Source organism: Mirounga leonina, unplaced genomic scaffold (genome assembly GCF_011800145.1).
Source record: "Mirounga leonina isolate KUSES-001 unplaced genomic scaffold, KU_Mleo_1.0 Mir_175, whole genome shotgun sequence".
Classification (NCBI taxonomy): domain Eukaryota; kingdom Metazoa; phylum Chordata; class Mammalia; order Carnivora; family Phocidae; genus Mirounga; species Mirounga leonina.
This window is the reverse complement of record NW_023270453.1, coordinates 373,118-392,633: the sequence shown is the minus strand read 5'-3', so window position 1 is coordinate 392,633 and position 19,516 is coordinate 373,118. Positions and strand designations below refer to the sequence as shown.

At 44.2% G+C, this 19,516-nt stretch overlaps 1 protein-coding gene across 1 annotated transcript in view; it reads right to left on the bottom strand.

The window, feature by feature from the left end:
• The window catches only part of PIP4K2A (phosphatidylinositol-5-phosphate 4-kinase type 2 alpha), a 170,984-nt gene extending 168,445 nt beyond the window's left edge, over positions 1-2,539 (bottom strand). Inside the window, exon 1 of the mRNA XM_035021493.1 lies at positions 2,194-2,539. Coding sequence (XP_034877384.1) covers positions 2,194-2,337 — 144 coding nt within the window. The 5' untranslated portion in view covers positions 2,338-2,539. The remainder of the gene's footprint in view (positions 1-2,193) is intronic.
• Positions 2,540-19,516: the final 16,977 nt, after the last annotated feature.

Genomic DNA, 19,516 nt, shown 5'->3' with positions numbered 1-19,516 from the left:
TGTGAAATAGACCATTCTTATGTCAATTAAGCCCTCAAAATAAAGATATTTGGACGAAAATATGGGCATTTTTAGTCATCTTTTGCACAGTGACTGGTACTGTCTATGTGCCTACTACATACTGATTGAAAGAATAACATAGTTACATTACATACTATGATAACTTGACTCCTCCGGATGACTATACTTAGAATTGCTAACTTTTCTTGAAAGCAAAAGAAAATAACATAAAATGTACCATCTACAAATCATACATCACTTTTATAAGCCTTAAGTAGTTTTGAAAGTCCCAATTAGCAAGAAACGCTAAAACAAATGTGGCAATTCCTAAATATAAGGTAACAACATAAGTGGTTACAATAAAATATGCATAATTACAAGATTTTGTAAAGTAAACTGGAATGCAGACTAATTCCCAGAAAGCACATTCTTTTTCAGCAGCATATTGTTGGCACTAATACTTTACTACATTAAACCCTCATACACAAACTCACCTGACCAAAACACCAGAGCTCCAAAGAAGATAAAAGCACCAATAAATACAGAACAATATTAATATTTTTTAAAAAGCAACTAACATAAATAGTTTAAAAAGCTTAATAGGATTAGATGTAACTCTAAATTGTAGATTTATAATACAGGAAAAATTCCATTTTACTCACTACAATGAAACTTTGGAGACTTTTGGTGCATTAACATATGCGGTTGTAAAAGCTCACACTCACAATTGCTAAAGAAGTTATCAGGAAGTTAAAATGAACTTCAATGGATTAGGCATTCGTTTTCTTAAACACAACTCATTTTCTTAACTCTCTTAAACTTCATGCAAACACAATCAATCCTGATATGCTGCTTCACTTTTTCCCCAGCTCAGCCTGGGAAAGGAAAACACAAATACGATGCTTTTGAGCCATTTTAAACAACTTCCTTAAATTGAGAATGGTTTTCTGTCATTTCTCTTATGCTGAAAAGGGCACACAGACATCCACAGAAATCAAAAGTACGGAAAGCAAGCTTACACTTTCCCTCACATGCTAACTGACTGCAGTGGGTAAGATCATGGTCAAAATTCACAGGCTCATTTAAACTTTCATGGCTCAGCCAACAGCTCCTATCATGTTTCCTGATCCTAAGGAGATTAAAACTGCAGGAGTTTCTCGCAGGAAGATCAGCAGGAGGCTATTTCAGACCCTCAAACCGCAGTCCGCATAGCCCGCAGCGGCGCATCTTCCACCACCTCTGGCTGTGTGTTAAGCTAACCTTTCGGAGCGTTCTCCTCCAGCCTTTTAAACAAACCCCCAAAACGGGTGCGGCCAACTCGAGACGGCTTTCTGTCCGCGCCCGCCGAGACCCCCTCCTGCTGTCATCCCCAGGCCGCCTTTCCGCAGCCGGCGACTTCGGCCTGGCTCCCCAAGGTGGGGGAGGAGGTGTAGGGAGGAAGACTCCCCGCCAAGCAGCTCTTCAGCCCGCACAGCGGCAGGGCAATGCGGGAGAGGAGCAGAGGCAGATGCTAAACACCAGTGCCATATTTACACGAGCTTTTTCTTTGCCAAAAAGATTCCTTGTGTCCAATAATATCGCCTTTAAAGGAAAAAAAATGGACCGAAGCACTAAAGCCGCTGACCACATCTCCGGATCTCCAGTATTCTCACCCCTCTTCCCCCGAGGGGAGGCTCCAGACGCTCCTAGCCTCGCACAGGTACACCTGCCAGCCAGCGGAGGACCCGACCGCCCCCGCCACCCCCTGCCATAAGGGAGCGATCTCCAAGACTCAGACCCCAGCAGCCCCCCGCCTGGGATGACAGCCCAGGCGGAGCCGTGCCCCGCACAAACTTCCCAGTTGCCCGGCTGCGAGGACCGGCCGGTCGACGGACGAATTGGGGGACGGGGGGCGACACTGGTCCCTGCCGCAGGGCTCAACTGCAGATGGGACCCCTCGTCCTGCATCCGGCCCTACGTCCAAAGGGGGTCCAAGTGGCGCCCGGGGGACCCGGAGAGGCGGGCGCGCGCCGCGGGGATGGGGGCACCGAGGCGCCGCCGCGGGCGGACAACCCCGGAGAGCGAGCAGCCGGAGGGCCGGGTCCCCGCTCGGGCTCCCCGCCCCGCAGCAGCTGCAGCAGAAGGAGGAGGGGAGCGAGGAGGAAGAGGAGGAGGAGGAGGAAAGGGACTGAGCGCCGCAGCCCGAGCCCTTACCGAGTGGTTTACCCCCCACATCAGGACGCTGAGCAGCGGATCGCTGGCCCGAAAGAGCTTCACTTTCTGCGCTACGAAATGCTTCTTCTTGGTCTTGGTCTTGCTCGCCAAGACGGAGGACCCCAGGTTGCCGGGGGTCGCCATGGCCGCCGCCTCTGTCCCCTCCACCGCCGCGCTCCCGAGGCCGGGGACCCGCCCTCTCTACACGCCGGCCGGGGGAGGCAGCCGCATCCCCCCGGCGGCGGCCCCGGCGCGCCGTGCCCGCTCCGCCCGCTTTGCCCGCTCGGCCCAGCAGAGGAGGGAGGCTGCGCTCGGCTCGCGCCCCGGCCCGGATCCCGCGCCCGCCGCGGCTCCGCGCTCAGCCCGCGGCTGGACCAGGCGCGCCGCTAGCGGCTTCCGCGTTGGGCGCCGGCGTCATGACGCAGGGGGCGGGCGGGTAGCAGTTGCGGCGCCGCCAGGCGGGGCGCGGCCGCGGGACCGTTGAGCTGCAGCCTCGCGCTCGGGCTCCGGCTCCCGCTCCGCGGTGGTCCGGCCGCCCTCAGCGTGCGGGCGAACACAAGGCGCCCGCTCCCGGCCCGCTGAAGAGGCCGCGGGGAGCGGGAGGACTCCCGCAGGTCAACCCCTCTGCTCCCCAGGAGAAGGGCAGGGGGCAGGACAGAAGAGTGGGGATTTCGGAGAAAAGGAGCCCCCCGAGGCGGCGGTCGGGCGAAGGAATGAGGCTCACGGAACCGCCACTTACCGTTGCCAGGAGTCAGGAGAGCTTGCGAGACTTGAAATGCTGCATGGAGACCAGGGCTTCCCTAGCACCGGCGCGGGGACCTGGGCACATCGTTGGCCACCTCCCAGAGGGGCACTGAAATGGAGTTACAGTCCTGTTGTGCCTTTCATACCCTGGACTTCAGACTTGCTGCACTCTCGGAGTCGTGCAGAAGGGAGACTCCCACCTACCACATGGGCTGTCTTTCCTACCCCCTCCTCCCGGCAGGACCCTGGATTCCTCATTCACAGCCCTTGGTTTCGCCTAAAGAATTGAGGCCCCAAACTGCACCTTCTACGTCAAATCCTCTGCAACGTTGCTTACATTTCTTCCTTTTATTCATCCCACTCACCTTCCACGGAAATCTGTTCATCGTCTTCATCCATGTACACCTTAATGCTGGGAAGAACTGACCCACCTCAGGAGGCTGTCGTTACAAGTGTGTCTAAAAACAGTGCTGTCCCCACACCTGCCCCTGACTCAGCCCACAGGGCAAACATGTTATCTATTGGCATTATTACTCCACTCAAACATAGTGGATACCCACTGTGTGCTTGGTGATCTGCTTGGTTCTGTCAAGGAGACAAAGGATGGCAGACCCTTAAAGAGCTCAAGTCTCACGGGGGTGGGGAGTGACAGGTCGTGTGGGTCACGTTCATTTGCTCCTCTTTTTTTCTTTGTTCTTTAAACACAGGGGTAGCACCAAAGTCCTCTTGTTCTTTCCCTCTTGTTTCTCGTCCTTTGTGTTAACAAAAGATAATCAGACACATGTCACTTCAGGGACTACTCTGGGCCTGGTAGTTATGGTTCTGCCCTACCTACTTTAGAGGATGTTTATTAGAATCAAAATCAACAGCAGACAATGGCTATGAAAAGCTCTTGGTAAACCATACAGCATTATATACATACTAGATAAAGTGTAGAGTACTTGCAGATAACCCATATATTCTCCACTGACCTCAGAGAGTAAGTGCCTAGGTGAATATCTCTACATCAGTTGTCCACAAGCGCCTTTAGAAAGTGTCTACAATGCATTTTTAAGAAAAAAGTGTCTAAAATGGGGGCACCTGGGTGGCTCAGTTGGTTGAGTGCCTGCCTTCAGCTCAGGTCCTGGGATCCAGCCCCGCAGTGGGCTCCCTGCTCAGTGGGGAGCCTTCTTCTCCCTCTCCCTCTGCCTTTTCCCCCTGCTTGTGTGTGCACAAAAAAAAAAAAAAAAAAAAATGTCTAAAACCAAGTTCAACATCTCCCCCCAATCCACATGTTGTGTCATTTTTATATTCCATTGGAAATGGTATTCCTATCACTCAATTACCCCAGCTAGAAGTTCATTTGTTTAACAAATTTTCATTGATCCAGGCTTGAAAGCTTAGAATCATCATTGATTACTGCCTTTCATCATTACTCCACATAAACCCCCTTTACCAGGTCCTGGCCTTGAAAACAGTTGTGCTCAAATATTATGTCTTCTCTGGTGCTTTCATGGTCCTCCTGATCAAAATCAATCTTCACCTCAGTGCTTCTGTAACACTCGATTTGTTCCATAAGAGTTTCATTGTACTTAATTGTATATCGTTAATGTAAGACAGTGGGCGTACTGTAAATGCTAAAAAAAACTGGATTTAGTGATGACAACATGTTGAAGGAACCTACAGGAAGGGGAGATGGACACCTGTGGGAACTGTCAGATGTAGGAGTCAGGAAGTTATGGATGGGCGCGAAAGGCGTCATCCCCGTTAGGGGCAATCAGGAGCATAGGCAACAGAGATGAACATCCATGTGCTATTTTTAGATAGTAATGAGGAGAGTTGTATCCTTTAAAGGACAGATTTTTTTTTTTTCCAGCTTTGAGTTACAATTGACATACCACATTGGGTAAGTTTAAGGTGTACGGCCTGATGATTTGATATGTATATGTGGTGAGATGATTAGTACAATAAGGTTAACATCTCCATCACACGTAATTTGCTGACTGTGTGTGCTCACGTGTGTGATGAGAAATTTAAGATCTACTCTCTTAGTAACTTTCAAGTATATGATACAGTATTGTTAAGGGATAGAATTTTGGGTGATTTAACTTGCTTTGAATGGCACTATATTAAAAGCCATTCGTGAATAGTCATTAAATGATTTTGCCAATGACCTTTTGCATTAACTTTGTACTTTGCAGAGGGTGTGTGTGATGCAGAAATTCTGGAGTCACAGAAATGACCATAGGAAATACCTAATCCAGTTCTCAAATTACATACATCAGACAACTGAGATCTAGATTTAAGAGATTTCCTGATTTGTTGGTAAACAATAAACTCTTGAAGGCAGGGTCCATGTGGTAGTCACTCTGTATTCTCCTGATGAACCTAACATACTCCCTTTCTGGTAGCACCTACAGCAAAGTTTTGGTGAACAAATGGAAAGGAAATTTTCATCTCCCACAACAAAATTACACATAAAGTTTCCATGCCCAGGATATGTTTGTGCCAGGTTCCATTCAGAATAGTTTATTGGGAGATTAGGTTAGGTGAGGCATAATATTTAAAGTTGAGGGTTAGGGACGTCTAGGTGGCTCAGTTGGTTAAGAGTCAGACTTGGTTTTGGCTCCGGTCATGATGTCATAGATAGTGAGTTTGAGCCCCAGCGTGGGGCACGAATCTGCCTGAAGACTCTCCCCCTCTGCCCCTTCCCCGACTTGCACACACTATCTCTGTCTCTAAAATAAATAAATAAGTTTTTAAATTAATTAATTTTAAAAATAAGGTTGAGGGTTAGATACTACGTGGATTTTACAACTTAGCAATTTGATCACTATTTTCCTTGGAGTTTGTGCAATAATGAAACAATGCATTTGACCTTGGTTCAGCCCCTCATTCGGGCAGCTTGTGTCTGTTGGGGCAGAGTGGCAGCACCCCAACCACCAGCATGTCACTATGGTCTTGGCCAGAGGCATGGCTAGAGAAAGAAGAGCAAGGAAATTTGATCTCAGGATGCATGTGGTTATGTTGGTCAAGGGGGATGCTGCTCCCATTTGTTTGCATTTCGCCTCTTGGGGTGTTCATCCAAGTGCCAAGGCCATGACAGCTGCAAGAAATGCTCTAGCAGCCAAATTTACTGCAAAGAAGGAAGGAAATGTCGGGAAGATCGAAAGGCAGATTCTCGCTTGTTTCTGCTTGTTGTTACTGTTGTCCTTGTTTTTCTGTCTCTTAACGTAACCAATTCTATTTACTAGCCTCGAAAAGTATGGTGAAAGTGTGATGTTAACTAAGGTATACAACACCAAAAATGAAGATTGAAATAAGTGGATGCTTTGCTTTTATATTTTATTACCCTTTTCATTAAAAAAACAAAAAACAAAAAACTTCCTCAGTTGAATAATTCCAATTAGAATTCTTCATTGAGTCATTCAGTAATGCTGTTTGGAAGCTTTTATGCCTTTCATTGCTCCATAAGGAAATCAAGGCAAGATGCAGGACCATTCCATTTCATCTAATGTGGTGTCAGCCTGAGCCTTGCCATTCAAAATGGTATTATTTTGGAAGACTGTTATTAAGTACATACAGTTGAACCCAAACAAAATGTAATAAATGGGATCCAAGACTTCAAATGCGACATAAGAATTATTTTTTTCTTTCGCGGGAGGGTTGACAGGAGGCAGGCCAGCTTGCCATCTGGGAGTTCTGAGGGTCTAGCTGTGCTGTCCAAACCCCTCCTGGGCTGGCTGTGGTTTGGCGGGAGCTGGTAGGGTTGTCCACCCAGCTGAAATATTGATAGTGATCCTTCTGGCTTCTGCAACTGGCTGGGACTTCCAGGACAGTGGAGTAATTCCAGGAATCTACCACTTAGTTGGCAGCTCTTCTGTTGGCCTGACTTAGGGAGATTGGATGGGGAGAAGACTGGACATAAAGGAGCCAACATAGAGGGTGACCACGTCCCCAGCCTGCCTCACTTTCTCCTCCACTCCTCAAGCCAGAGGGTGAGAACTTTAGCAGCCCCTGTGAAACCTCTGTGGAGGACAGGAGTCAATCTCAGATGGCATTGTATTTTTATTATGCACACCTTTATAGTAGAAATAGAAATTCCCAACACTGTGAGAGCAATTAAGTGAATTACAGTAGATACAAATAGCAGACTATAATGCAACTAATAAAAGTGGCATTTTCAGAGAATATAATGATATAACATAATCAGATGCTAATATAAGTGGAAAAAATGAGATACAAAATTGTATGTAAGTATGGTTTTAATATGATAAAATGTGTGTATAAGTGTGTGTATACATGTAAAAGACCAAAAGAAAATACATCATACTGTTGAGTGATTTATATATCAGGAGTGCAGTTTGGATGATGGATGGTTTTAAAAATATATTTCTGTGTTTTCTAAATGTTCTAAAATTCATTTGTGTTATGTTTATAGTAATTTTTTAAAAAATGCAACCATCTTCCCTGGTTAAATAAACAACATGGTAATAGCATTTAACACACTGGCCCATTCCTATAAGAGAACAGCCTTTTAAGTTATTCCTTGCTATTTATTATAGTTATGGTGTAATTTTGGCAGTGTTGAACTAAGTTTGTACTGGAACAGGCCATTTTCTGATATGTAGGGGGAAGAGAAGCCCACAGAGTCCCTAAGAAAAAGGAAGGCTACAAATATGAGGAAAATAGAAGTAATGTTTTTTCATCAATTAGGCATCATCATCCCGATGCTTAGGGCCTATGGCTTTTTCTTTTCTTTTTTTAGAAAAAGTTTGAGATCAGATTAAAAAAAAAAAAAACAACCGAATCCAGGGGCACCTGGCTGGCTCGGTAGAGCATGCAATGCTTGATCTTGGGGTTATGAGTTCGAGGCCCATGTTGGGTGCAGAGATTACTTAAAAAGAAACCTTAAAAAAAACTGAATCAGAAAGAAAACTATAAAATTAATATTAATGATAAACATTTTATTAACTGCCTGCAAAACATAACATAGTACGGTCAAGTTTATTCAATTTAGTCAAAAATGCCACTACATTTACAAGTAATTTGTAAATTAGCGTTTATTTTACAAGTATACGTAATGATTGACTTAAAAAGGTAATAAATAGCCAATCAAAAATTAAATGTGAGTCATAGTCAAAAATTCTAAGAGGAAAATTATAAAAATCTTTTCCAAAATATTTTACAGCAAGAGTATTGTATTAAGTGTGAGTTATGCATTCCTTTTAATATGTTTGATACAATGAAGGGGCGGACTCCTAAAAACAAGAATGCCCAGCTCTTAAGAGAGCTTTTCAAATGCTCTGAGAAGAAGGAGGGTCTACTCTTTGTTGATCAACAATGTCGATACAAATCTGTGTGACCTTCAGAAGCCAAGGCTGACTGAAAAGACTGGAGTATCAGATTTTAGCCTGAGCCCTTTTCCTGATTAAGAAAAAAAGTCCCACAATGTCAAGAAGCAGGAAGCAAGGGGACTCCAGCTGTGTGGAGGCTGCTGAGGACTCTAAATGGGGAGACAGAAAGCCCTGCAAGGTGTTTGTGAATTTGCCCCAGTCCCTTATGGCTGTGGCATGAGTTAAGATTGACTATCTTTGAGGCTGTTGGGATTTTCCTCAGTTATTTATTTTTCCATTAACACTTCAGAAAAATGCATTTATGCAACTACTCTTTATTGATTGCACCTACTGTGTGTCAGATGATGTGCTAGGTACCGCATATGATTTCTTCCCTCATAGAGTTTATGGTCTGAGAGGATACAGAGTAGAAGTAAAGGGATAATCCTGTAATTACAGATTGTGACGAGGGTTCTGAAGGTAATAAACCTGGTTGGTGCGGGAATAGAAAATAGGCAGAATGTCAGAGAAAATCATTCCAAGGAAGAGATATATAAGCCTGCAAGATGAGAAGAAGTAAGCCATGTAAAGAATGGGGTGAAAAGTGGCTTGGAAAGAGGGGCCATCTGTGTGAGGACTTCTGTTCTAGAAGCCAGAGGAAGCCTGTGTTGACAAAGAAGGCAGGGGTCAGGTCACTGAGACCCTGGCAAGAATCTGAATTTTATTCTAAGCGCAGTAGGAGCCCTTGGGCAGCTAATAATTTGTTTGTAAAAAGATCTCAGTGGTATCTATGAGAACAGAATGAAGACACACAAAATAGGGAGACAAATAAGAAAACTTTACAGGAAACCAGGTAAGAAATGATGGTGGCTTGGACTAAAGTCCTGACAATAAAGATAAAGAGAAAAATGGACAAATTCATCTACGAGGGGCGGTAGTGTCTTAAGGTGGATGGTGTGAGTAGAGAAAGCACAAACTTGGCCTTGCTGCCCAAAGGAGTGCCTAGCGGAACATCTCAGTCACTCCCGCATCTGTGTTTTTAACATTCCTGCGATCAAGGGGCACTCTGGCTTAAGCCCCTGTTGCTCTTAATGAGAAGGCACCTAAAGAGCAATCTCACCCAAAGTCTGCTTTAATGGTGGTATTTTTAATTCTGAAACACACTATGTTCCATATTGAGGTTACACCAAGGAAAACCTAGAGAAATAATCGATGTGTATATTTGAAATACATCCAAAGGAATAGAGCCTGAGATCAGCGTAAGGAAAAAGATCACGGCAGTCTTCTGCTGCTGTATCCCATAGTCAGAGATGGGATGCTTCCCGTGGTCTTTGCCACCCTTGAGAGCCAACTGGAAGATACCAAACAAAAGCCTTCCTATGTTCATAGCACCGAGTGTCCGAGTTGGTTAAAACCCCGTGCAGGTCCAGTCCATCCACCCAGGGGGAAGAACTGAAGTGGGAAAGAGGAACAAGGGGTCCCGGTGAGATTCCCTTTCCCATGCAGGCTCTTTCCACTACCTGCTCACTGCTCTCGGTTCCTGAAATGAGCTGTTTCCACTTCCCGCCGAAGCAGAAGCAGACCCAGAGCAATCAGTCAGGAGACTCCCTATCATGGCATCCCTCTGACCCAGCTGTGTTCTTCACACCCCTTCTCCCAAACCTGGGGAGCCCCATTTCCACATCCCATTTTGACCCCAGAGAGCGATCTCGAAGTCTGCAAATCCACTGACTTTTCTCCGTCACCTGTACAGAGACTCTGGAATCCTATGTCTGAGTTTTTTCAGTCTTGAGTTTGGGTGCTTAGTATGTCAAGTTCTGGTTACTTTCAGTCATAATAATTTGGTGTCTATTTGCCATCTTATCGAGATCTGTCTTAGTCACTTTGTCAGGTCTCTTGAAGTCTTGAAAGGAGGGGAGTTGGACTTCATGGGTTGCTTAGACTCAGAGGAGCTCCTTTGAATTTCCCTTATGTATTTTTCGTGCCTGCTAATGTCCAAATGTTATACTGAAAGGAAGCTATAGATGCAATCATTGTTACATAAAATTCTAGGCCTGAATTTTAAAGATAGGAGACTGTTGATCATTCATAATACTTATGCCCTGTGTTGGTGCTTTCATCTTAAATATGGCATGGTTCTAGAGAGTTGTCAGAAAACTCACTTTCAATAAGGAACTCTGCTTTGCTTTTATTAATTTGGGCTTTTTCGGTTTTAGGTTTCATACTCAAATTTTAAGTAGGTCATAATAGTGATATTTTAAAACGTGATAAAATAGAACTCAGGGACTAATCTGAAGTCAGAAATAGCTTTATTATCATTTTTTTTCCTCCCTCATTCATCACGTATGTGTGGAAATCCTAGAAGATTCTGGGCACAAAGATGAATAACACACATGCCTTGCCCTTGAGGAACCCATAGTTTAGTGGAGAAGATAAACCCATGAGCCGATCATTTTCAATACTACGTGGTATATATGCTGTGGCAAGAGCGTCTGGGGAGTTGCAAGACCACTCTATCACCTGTGGGCGTGGAGGAGGGAAGGGAAAGGAGGTGGTCCTGAAATGACGGTGCTTGAGTTTAAAAAAAGGTTTATGCAACATTTTTAAATTTCACTGTTGTATTTGTACAAAAGTAGCTAAATACCAAAAGTTCAAACCAGAAGAAGGCCATGGACTAAAAAGGAAAAGTCCTGCCCTCCCACTTCCCTTCTACTCTCATTTGCATAAATGGGAATGTACTTTACATAGTGTTTTATGGCTTGCTTCCTTTCCACTTAACACTATGCCTTGGAGATCTTTCCACACTGGAGCAACAGGGACTGGTCTCATTATCACCAATCTCATGCACACAAAACTTGTCATTTTCTTAACCCATCTTGCACTTCATTTCGCTCTTAGCTCAGTTCTTAGGTGACTACCAGAGAACTTAATCGCACACTCAGTGAAGGTAGATTTTCCCTCTTCCTAGGAGTAAGTAGGCTTCTGTGTTATGGCTTAGGGGTGAAGACCATTGAAGATTGTGGGTATCCTCATCTCCTGGGTTCCACCCAGATAGAGACCTCATCACACTGTCGTCTCTTGTACTCAGGCCTCATGCTCTGGAAACTTCTCAGCCAGATTCCAGTTCCCTTCGGGTCTGTCCTTCCCCGCCCAGCTGCCTCTGCCTCACTAACAGGATCCCAGGGACTTTGGGCTGCCCTGGCCCTTCCGCCTGGAACCTCAGGCAGTCCGTGCTACTCCATGTCCTGCCTGCCCTGGTCCTGCCCTGGTTCTTGGAGATGCAGCTTCCAGCCTCCTGGAACACACCAGATAATCCAGGCCTCGATCTTTCTGATCTGGAACACCTCCAGACCCACACCAGGGGTCCATTCTGCTGCTCTCTTACCCTGTTTAAAGATTTTTTTAAAGCAATTTCTATACCCAACATGGGCCTCGAACTTACAACTCTGAGATCAAGAGCTGCATGCTCCACCAACTAAGCTGTTAGGCACCGCAAAGCCAAGAGTGTTTTTTCCCATCTCCTTCTAAAAGGCATGTGTTCATCACAAACTATTATTTAAGGATAAACTTTATACTCTAATTCTTTGGATACTTGGCCTTTGGCTACACAAAAACATTCTTACATTTTTTTTTTTTTAATTTTTAAAAGTTCAGCTCTTGCAAGCAAATGCCTTGGCTTTCAACACTATTACATTCACTGTGGGTTTTGGGGAACTATTTTGGAAGGAAAAGCCAAGGATTTTAACTTTACAGGTGTTGCTTTTTGGCCTTTCTCTGCGGCAGTTAGGTATGTGCATTGTCACTGCCCAGATACATATCAGATAGACATAGTAGTGGTACTGATTGCGAATGGTTGTTGTGAGGATTAATATAAATTAAACCACATGTTAATGTATTATATAATAATATATAATTAATATAAATTAAATGTAAATGTGTATTTATATGAAATACTTTATTTTTTTCTTTTTTTTAAGAGTTTATTTATTTATTTGAGAGAGAGAGAGACAGAAATAGTGACAGCATGAGTGGGGAGGAGAGGGAGAAGCAGGCTCCCCGCTGAGCAGGGAGCCGGATGTGGGGCTCGATCCCAGGACCCTGGGATCATGATCTGAGCTGAAGGCAGACGCTCAACCAACTGAGCCACCCAGATGCCCCTATATGAAATACTTTAATATAAATTAAATAAACACAAAGCGCTTTTTACAGTGCCCAGCACGTAGTAAGTACTAGATAGATATTACCATTATTATTCTTCATTTAACAAGTATTTACTGAGCATCTATTATGTGCCAGAGCCTGTATGAAGTACTGGAATAGAGAATAACACCAATTAACATACCTGTCCTCATGGAGCTTGCAGAGTAGGGAAATACAGAGTATGTTAAATGGGAAAATACCAAGGAGAAGCATAAAGAACATGGTTGGGGAAAAGCTCCCTGAGACATTTGAGAAGCAACCTGAGGAGGAAGGGAGCAAGCCAGGCACGTACCTGAAAGAAGAGTATGCAGAATGCCTGCAGGTGCTAAGGCTCTCACGCAGGAAGTTAAAAGAAATTACTGAGAATGAAAAGCCATGGGGTTATGTTCCAAAATATTATCCTACTACATGAGTATCTACAGAAGAACAGAAGAACTTTTTAACTACTTGGTGGTTCCATGGTGAGCCAGGGGTTGGCCAACTCTTTCCTGAGGGCCAATTCTGGCCGCCACCTATTTCTGCAAATAAAGTTTTATGGCAACACAGCCATACCCATCATTTATGCGTCATCTCTAGCTGCTTCAGCCCACAACGGGGTTGTATTCAGAGTTGAATAGCTGTGATGCAGACCATGTGACCTGCAAAGCCTAAAATGAAATAATTACCACCTGGCTGAAAAAAGTTTGCCAACTCTTGTTTTTTCTTTTTTAAGATTTTATTTATTTGAGAGAGGGACATAGAGAGCACGAGCAGGGGGGAGGGAGGTCGAGGCTGGGGGAGGGGGCAGACGGAGAGGGAGAGGGACAAAAGGGACAAGCAGACTCCCACTGAGCGTGGAGCTGGTCACAGGGCTTGACATAGGTCTCGATCCCAGGACCCTGAGATCATGACCCAGGTGGAAGTCAGACACTTAACCGACCGAGCCACCCAGGCGCCCCAAGTTTGCCGACTCTTGGTATGCAGGTACTGTCACCTATTTTATTATTATTATTATTTTAGTATGCTCTATGCTCAATGCTGCGTGTGAATTCACAGCCCCGAGATTAAGAGTCTCATGCTCTACCCAGCACTGTCACTTGCTTAACATGTTCCCTACTGCTCAACAAGTTATGCAAATACTCTTTTGGTTGCAAGATTTACAAACTTGTTTTAAATTAGTTTTAGCAAAGTTAGGGAAATTACTGGTTTATTGAAATGGAAGATTCAGGCATAGCTAGAACTAGAAACGGAATGATTGTTTCAGACATCAATGTTTCCATCTCTTGATGAGCCTCTGTGTGTGTGTGTGTGTGTGTGTGTGTTGGTTTCATCCTGACATGTGCCAGAGAAGATGGCCCCTGACAGCCCGTACTTTGACATCTACCCTGCCAAGATAGCTTCTTTGTACCAGTGTCCATCTATCAGTTCTAGAGCAAGTCTCAGATTGGCCCTGTTGGACTCAGTACCCACTTCTAGATCTATCATTGGGTCCAAGTGCTTGGCCAAATGGTGTGGTTGGCCAGGCCTCAGCCCTGTGCTCACCATTGTGCCCAGATAGAGGAAGGAGCCTGTATTAATCAGGGTTCTCCAGGGAAACAGAGCCAATAGGAGACAGATATAAAGATAGATATAGATAGGTAGATAGAGATAGAGATAGAGAGAAAGAAGTTGATTATGAGAGATTGGCTCACAAGAGTATAGAGGCTGAGAAGCCTCATGACTGGCCCAGGAAAGCTGTTGTTCTAGTCTAAACCCAAAGGTTTGAGAACCAGGGGGCCACTGGTGTTAAGTCCCAGTACAGGCCAGAGACCTGAGAACCAGAAACACTGATGTCCAAGCATGGTTGTCCCAGCTCAAGCAGAGAGCAAATCTGCTCTTCCTCTGCCTTTTTGTTCTATTTGTTCTTTGACCTCAGAGGATTGGATAATGCCCACCCACGTTGGTGAGGGGGGCTTTCTTTACTCAATCTACTGATTCAAATGCTAATCTCTTCCAGAAACACCCATACAGTCACTCTCAGAAATACTGTATTACCAGCTATCTGGGCATCCCTTAACCCAGTCAGGCTGACATAAAATGAACTTCATAGAGCTCTTTTGAGTGACAGCACCACGGGCACTAAGAGATGGAAAGAGGTGGTTTCCCAAAAGAATGAATGCTGAGCAGATTACAAAACAGCACATGTACCGCTGTTTGCAGTTTTTCATTATTAAAAATGTTTCAAGGGGCGCCTGGCTGGCTCAGTCGGTAAAGCATGCGGCTCTTGATCTCAGGGTTGTGAGTTCGAGCCTCAAATTGGGTGTAGAGATTACTTAAAAGAATACAATCTTTTTTTTTTTTTAAGATTTTATTTATTTATTTGACAGAGAGAGAGAGAGCTAGAGAGGGAACACAAGCAGGCGGAGTGGGAGAGGGAGAAGCAGGCTTCCCGTGGAGCAGGGAGCCCGATGCGGGGCTCAATCCCAGGACCCTGGGACCATGACCTGAGCCGAAGGCAGACGCTTTACAACTGAGCCACCCAGGCACCCCTTAAAAAATACAATCTTAAAAAAAAAGTTTCAGGGGCGCCTGGGTGGCTCAGTCGGTTAAGCACCTGACTCCTGATTTCGGCTCAGGTCATGATCTCAGGATCCTGAGATTGAGTCCCGTGTTGGACTCTGCACTCAGTGGGGAGTCTGCTTGAGATTGTCTCTTTTCCTCTCCCTCTGCCCCTCCCCCTCACTCACTCTCTCTCAAATAAAGAATAGATCTTTTTAAAAAAGTTTCAATGAACTGCTTTATATATATATATGTATCTGTTTCTACATATGTACTAGCATTTCTCTAAGATTGGTACCTACAGGTGGAATTGACAGATTATGGCAAATTGCCTTCCAAAAATGATTTACCAGTTTATCTTCTGACAGTTCATGAAATGCTCTTTTTCCTACATCCTCACCAACCCTGGATACTATCAGTCCTTGAAAATGTTGTCAATCTAATGAGCAAAATAGGACCTTTAAGTTTTGTTTTGTTGTTTTTAGTTTGCATTTCCTAATTAGAACTGGGGCAAGGCATCTTTTCATGTTTACTGACTGCTGTAGGTCAGGCCCTGGGAAGCAGATGCTGAGATGGAGATGTGGGTGCCTGTGTTTATTAAGGAGTTCTCTTCTGATGAACACCCATGGGGGAAGGGAAGGAAGTGAGATTAGGCAGAGGGAAAGTTGGGATGCTTGGCTAAGGCCTCAGCTGACTTCCTGGTTATCTCTGAAGCTAGGAGGGCCCTTGGGAGTTGTCCTGAGTTAGAGCAGTGGCCAAGCCCTTATAACCCCTGCTTCCCACAGTCATTGGATGAGGGCTGCCCTAGGAAGATACATAACCTTTGGGTGAGGCGACTCTTCCAGCGAGGAGCATTCCCAGAGAGGGCCGACAGCTGAGAGCAGGCAGCCAGCAACACCCCAGCAGCTGGGGGAATAAATCCATAAGGACTGGAGCATAGCATAGTATGCATTACACTAAGGATATTTATTAATTTGTGAATTGCCTGTTCATACATAGTCTTTCTGGTTCTTTAGTGATTTGTAGTGGTGCTTAATTCTGGGTATAATCCTTTATATATTATACATACTGCAAATATTTTATTTCAGTCTATTGCTGGTCTTCAACACTATTAAGGGGTCATTTATTTTAAAGATATATTACATTTTTTAAGAGTTTATTTATTGTTTGACAGAGAGAGAGAGAGCACAAGCACAAGGATGGGGAGCAGCAGAGGGAGAGGTAGAAGCAGGCTCCCTGCTGAGCAAGGAGTGCCACGCGGGACTCCATCCCAGGACCCTGGGATCATGACCTGAGCTGAAGGAAGACGCTTAACCGACTGAGCCACCCAGGTGTCCCTCTTTATATATATATTTTTTTTTATTTAAGATTTTTTATTTATTTATCTGAGAGAGAGAATGGGAGACAGAGAGCATGAGAGGGGGAGGATCAGAGGGAGAAGCAGACTCCCCGCTGAGCCGGGAGTCGGATGCGGGACTCGATCCCGGGACTCCAGGATCATGACCTGAGCCGAAGGCAGTTGCTTAACCAACTGAGCCACCCAGGCGCCCCCCTCTTTATATTTTTAAATAGTCAAACTTGTCATTTCCCTTCTCTAAGACTATAAAAATATTTTATATTTTTTGAATACTTCTATGCTTTTAAAAAATGTCTATAGCTCGGGACGCCTGGGGGGCTCAGTTGGTTAGAAGGCTGCCTTCGGCTCAGGTCATGATCCCAGGGTCCTGGGATCGAATCCCACATCGGGCTCCTTGCTCGGCAGGGAGCCTGCTTCTCCCTCTGCCTGCCTCTCCCCCTGCTTGTGTTCTGTCTCTCTCTCTGACAAATAAATAAATAAAATCTTAAAAAAAAAAATGTCTATAGCTCTTAAATTCCTCTGGAGTTTATGTTTTGTTCATGGTAAGAAGTGATGTCCTAGCACCATGTATTCAAAGATTTTATTTATTTATTAGAGAGAGAGCACACAAGTAGGGAGGAACAGAGGGGGAGGGAGAGGGAGAAAGAATCTGAAGCATCCTCGGGCTGAGCATGGAGCCCACATCAGGGCTCCATCTCAGGACTGTGAGATCATGACCTGAGCCGAAACCAAGAGTCTCACACTGGACCGACTAAGACACCCAGGCTCCCCAGCACCATGTATTTAATAGACTATTCTCTACCAACTGATGTAAAAAGACATGCATACTAGAATTTAAATTTTTACTTAAATGGGAATATGTCTTGACTCTGCAATTCCAGTTATCTTTTATCTAGTTTTCTCTTAATATTTTATTTTTAAAACACTGTATTTTTCTATTTTGGTATCAGGATGGTCAATCTTCCAATATGATGGAATTTTTTTCACAATTTTTTGGCTACACTTAAGCATTTTTTTTTAAAGTAGGCTCCACGCCCAACGTAGGGCTTGAACTCACAACACTGAGATTAAGAATCTCATGCTCTACACACAGAGCCAGCCAGGCACCCCAAGCATTTTCTCTTTCTGATGAACTTGTCTTGTTGAATGCACCAAATTTACAGACTAAATTGAAATATTACAACTTTACAACATTGAGACTTCTATCTAAGAACATATATTTCTATTTTTTTAAGTTTTTATTACCTTCAGTAAAACTTTATAATTTCCTTCACATAGGCCTTATACATTTCCTTTAAAGATTCTGTTTATTTATTTGAGAGAGAGAGAGAGAGAGACTGAGAATGAGCAGGGGGAAGGACAGAGGGAGAAGCAGATGCCCGGCTGATCAGGGAGCGGTATGTGGGGCTCGATCCCAGGACCCCGAGATCATGACCTGAGCCGAAGGCAGACGCTTAACTGACTGAGCCACTGAGGCGCCCTGGCCTCATACATTTCTTGTTAGGTTTACTTCTTTTTTAAGTTTTTTTTTTGTTGTTTAAATTTTAATTTCAGGGTGTGCCTGGGTGGCTCAGTCTGTAGAACTAAGTGTCTGCCTTCTGCTCAGGTCATTTAAAAATATCAGTAGTTAGGTTTACTTCTAAATACTTTTTTCCCTCCCCTTTGTCAATGGAATTTGTTTTCTTCCAATGATATTATACATGTAACAATCTGCTGGTTTGGTTACTACCGTTTTATTGTGTCTATGTTCATAAGTGAGATTGGTTTATAATGACAATCTTTTTTCCCCCCCAGGGTCATCTGTTTTAATAAAAAAAAAAATAAGGTTTGTGTTCTTAAAAGTTGTATTTATCTACAACCATAAGCAGGTGTCATCAACTAGATTCTACTTTTCTATGAAAGTCAACCTAGTGTCATTCATGAGCTCAGGGAGCAAGTCACATTCAAGGTCAATGAGTGATTGAAGATTGTGTCTGCATCTTGAGAGCTTCATGCTGTAAGTAAGGTGCTCACATTTCTAACCAAAGCATATTACTCTGTCAGGAAGAAACGGTATTTACATTAGCGCCTCACAGACCAGGTGCAAATCGTTAAGTCTTTGGCAGCCTGTGGAATCAACTTAAAAAAAAATTTAGTGTTTTTTGTTTGTTAATGTTTGCTTTTTATATTCCATCACTAAAAACCAAATATTTTTCGCCAATCAGTTCAAATTCCTGTGGACTATGTTCTGTTTATAAACTCTTGATTGGCCTTCGTTGCATTTTCTGCTGCTTTGAACCACCAAAGTATATGTCCTTAAAATGCCCTGTGTGAAAGACTCCCCGGCCCCAACCCTTCCCCAGGTGACATACTAGGTAACTACTGAGCAAGCTTCTCACAGAGCAGACTAGAACTGGGTGGAGTGGGGCGGGGGGGTGGGAGTTCTACTACAAGCATCTGTTTGAGGGAATCAGAGAGCTCAAAGTTGTAAAGTATTTCTAATTTAAGAGGGAAGACAAGATGGAAATCCTTTGAAGTAGGGTGCTTTTCCCCAAGGGACCTTTACAAATTCCCAAACAGGTGACTGAAAGACTGAGTAGTTCTTTTTAGGCTTTTGTGGTTAGGGGTCAAATTTAGAGTAGCAGGCTCTCAATGCTAGTCATCCTGGTACATCCTCTTATCTTCTAATTGGCACTCAAGATGACCCTACCCAGAAGTAAAGGGGAACTGGAAGCAGAGAGGCCTCATTTAGACTCTAGCCCGTCTACTAGTCATTTAAGTGGTTGTAGGGGCTCCTGATATTAGAACTATCAAATATAGAATTAAAAAACAATGCTTACTGGGGTGCCTGGGTGGCTCAGTCAGTTAAGTGCCCAACTCTTGATTTTGACTCAGGTCATGATCTCAGGGTCCTGGGATTGAGCCCCATATTGGGCTCCCTGCTCAGCACCAAGTCGGCTTGTCCCTCTCCCTCAGCTCCCCTCCCCCCATCTCTCTCGCTCAAAATAAATAAATAAATAAATGTTACATGGTTTTGGTAACAAATTGGGATTTTTTTCATAAGTTTACATGTTTTTCTATCATATTTAAATAAAATATGATTCACATGATCCCTAAAGGTATAGCAGAAACCATTCATAAACCTCTCTCGGCACAAAGGCTATTACAGGGTTTTTTTTGGGGGGGGTAGATAGCTATCTGTTCACTTTTT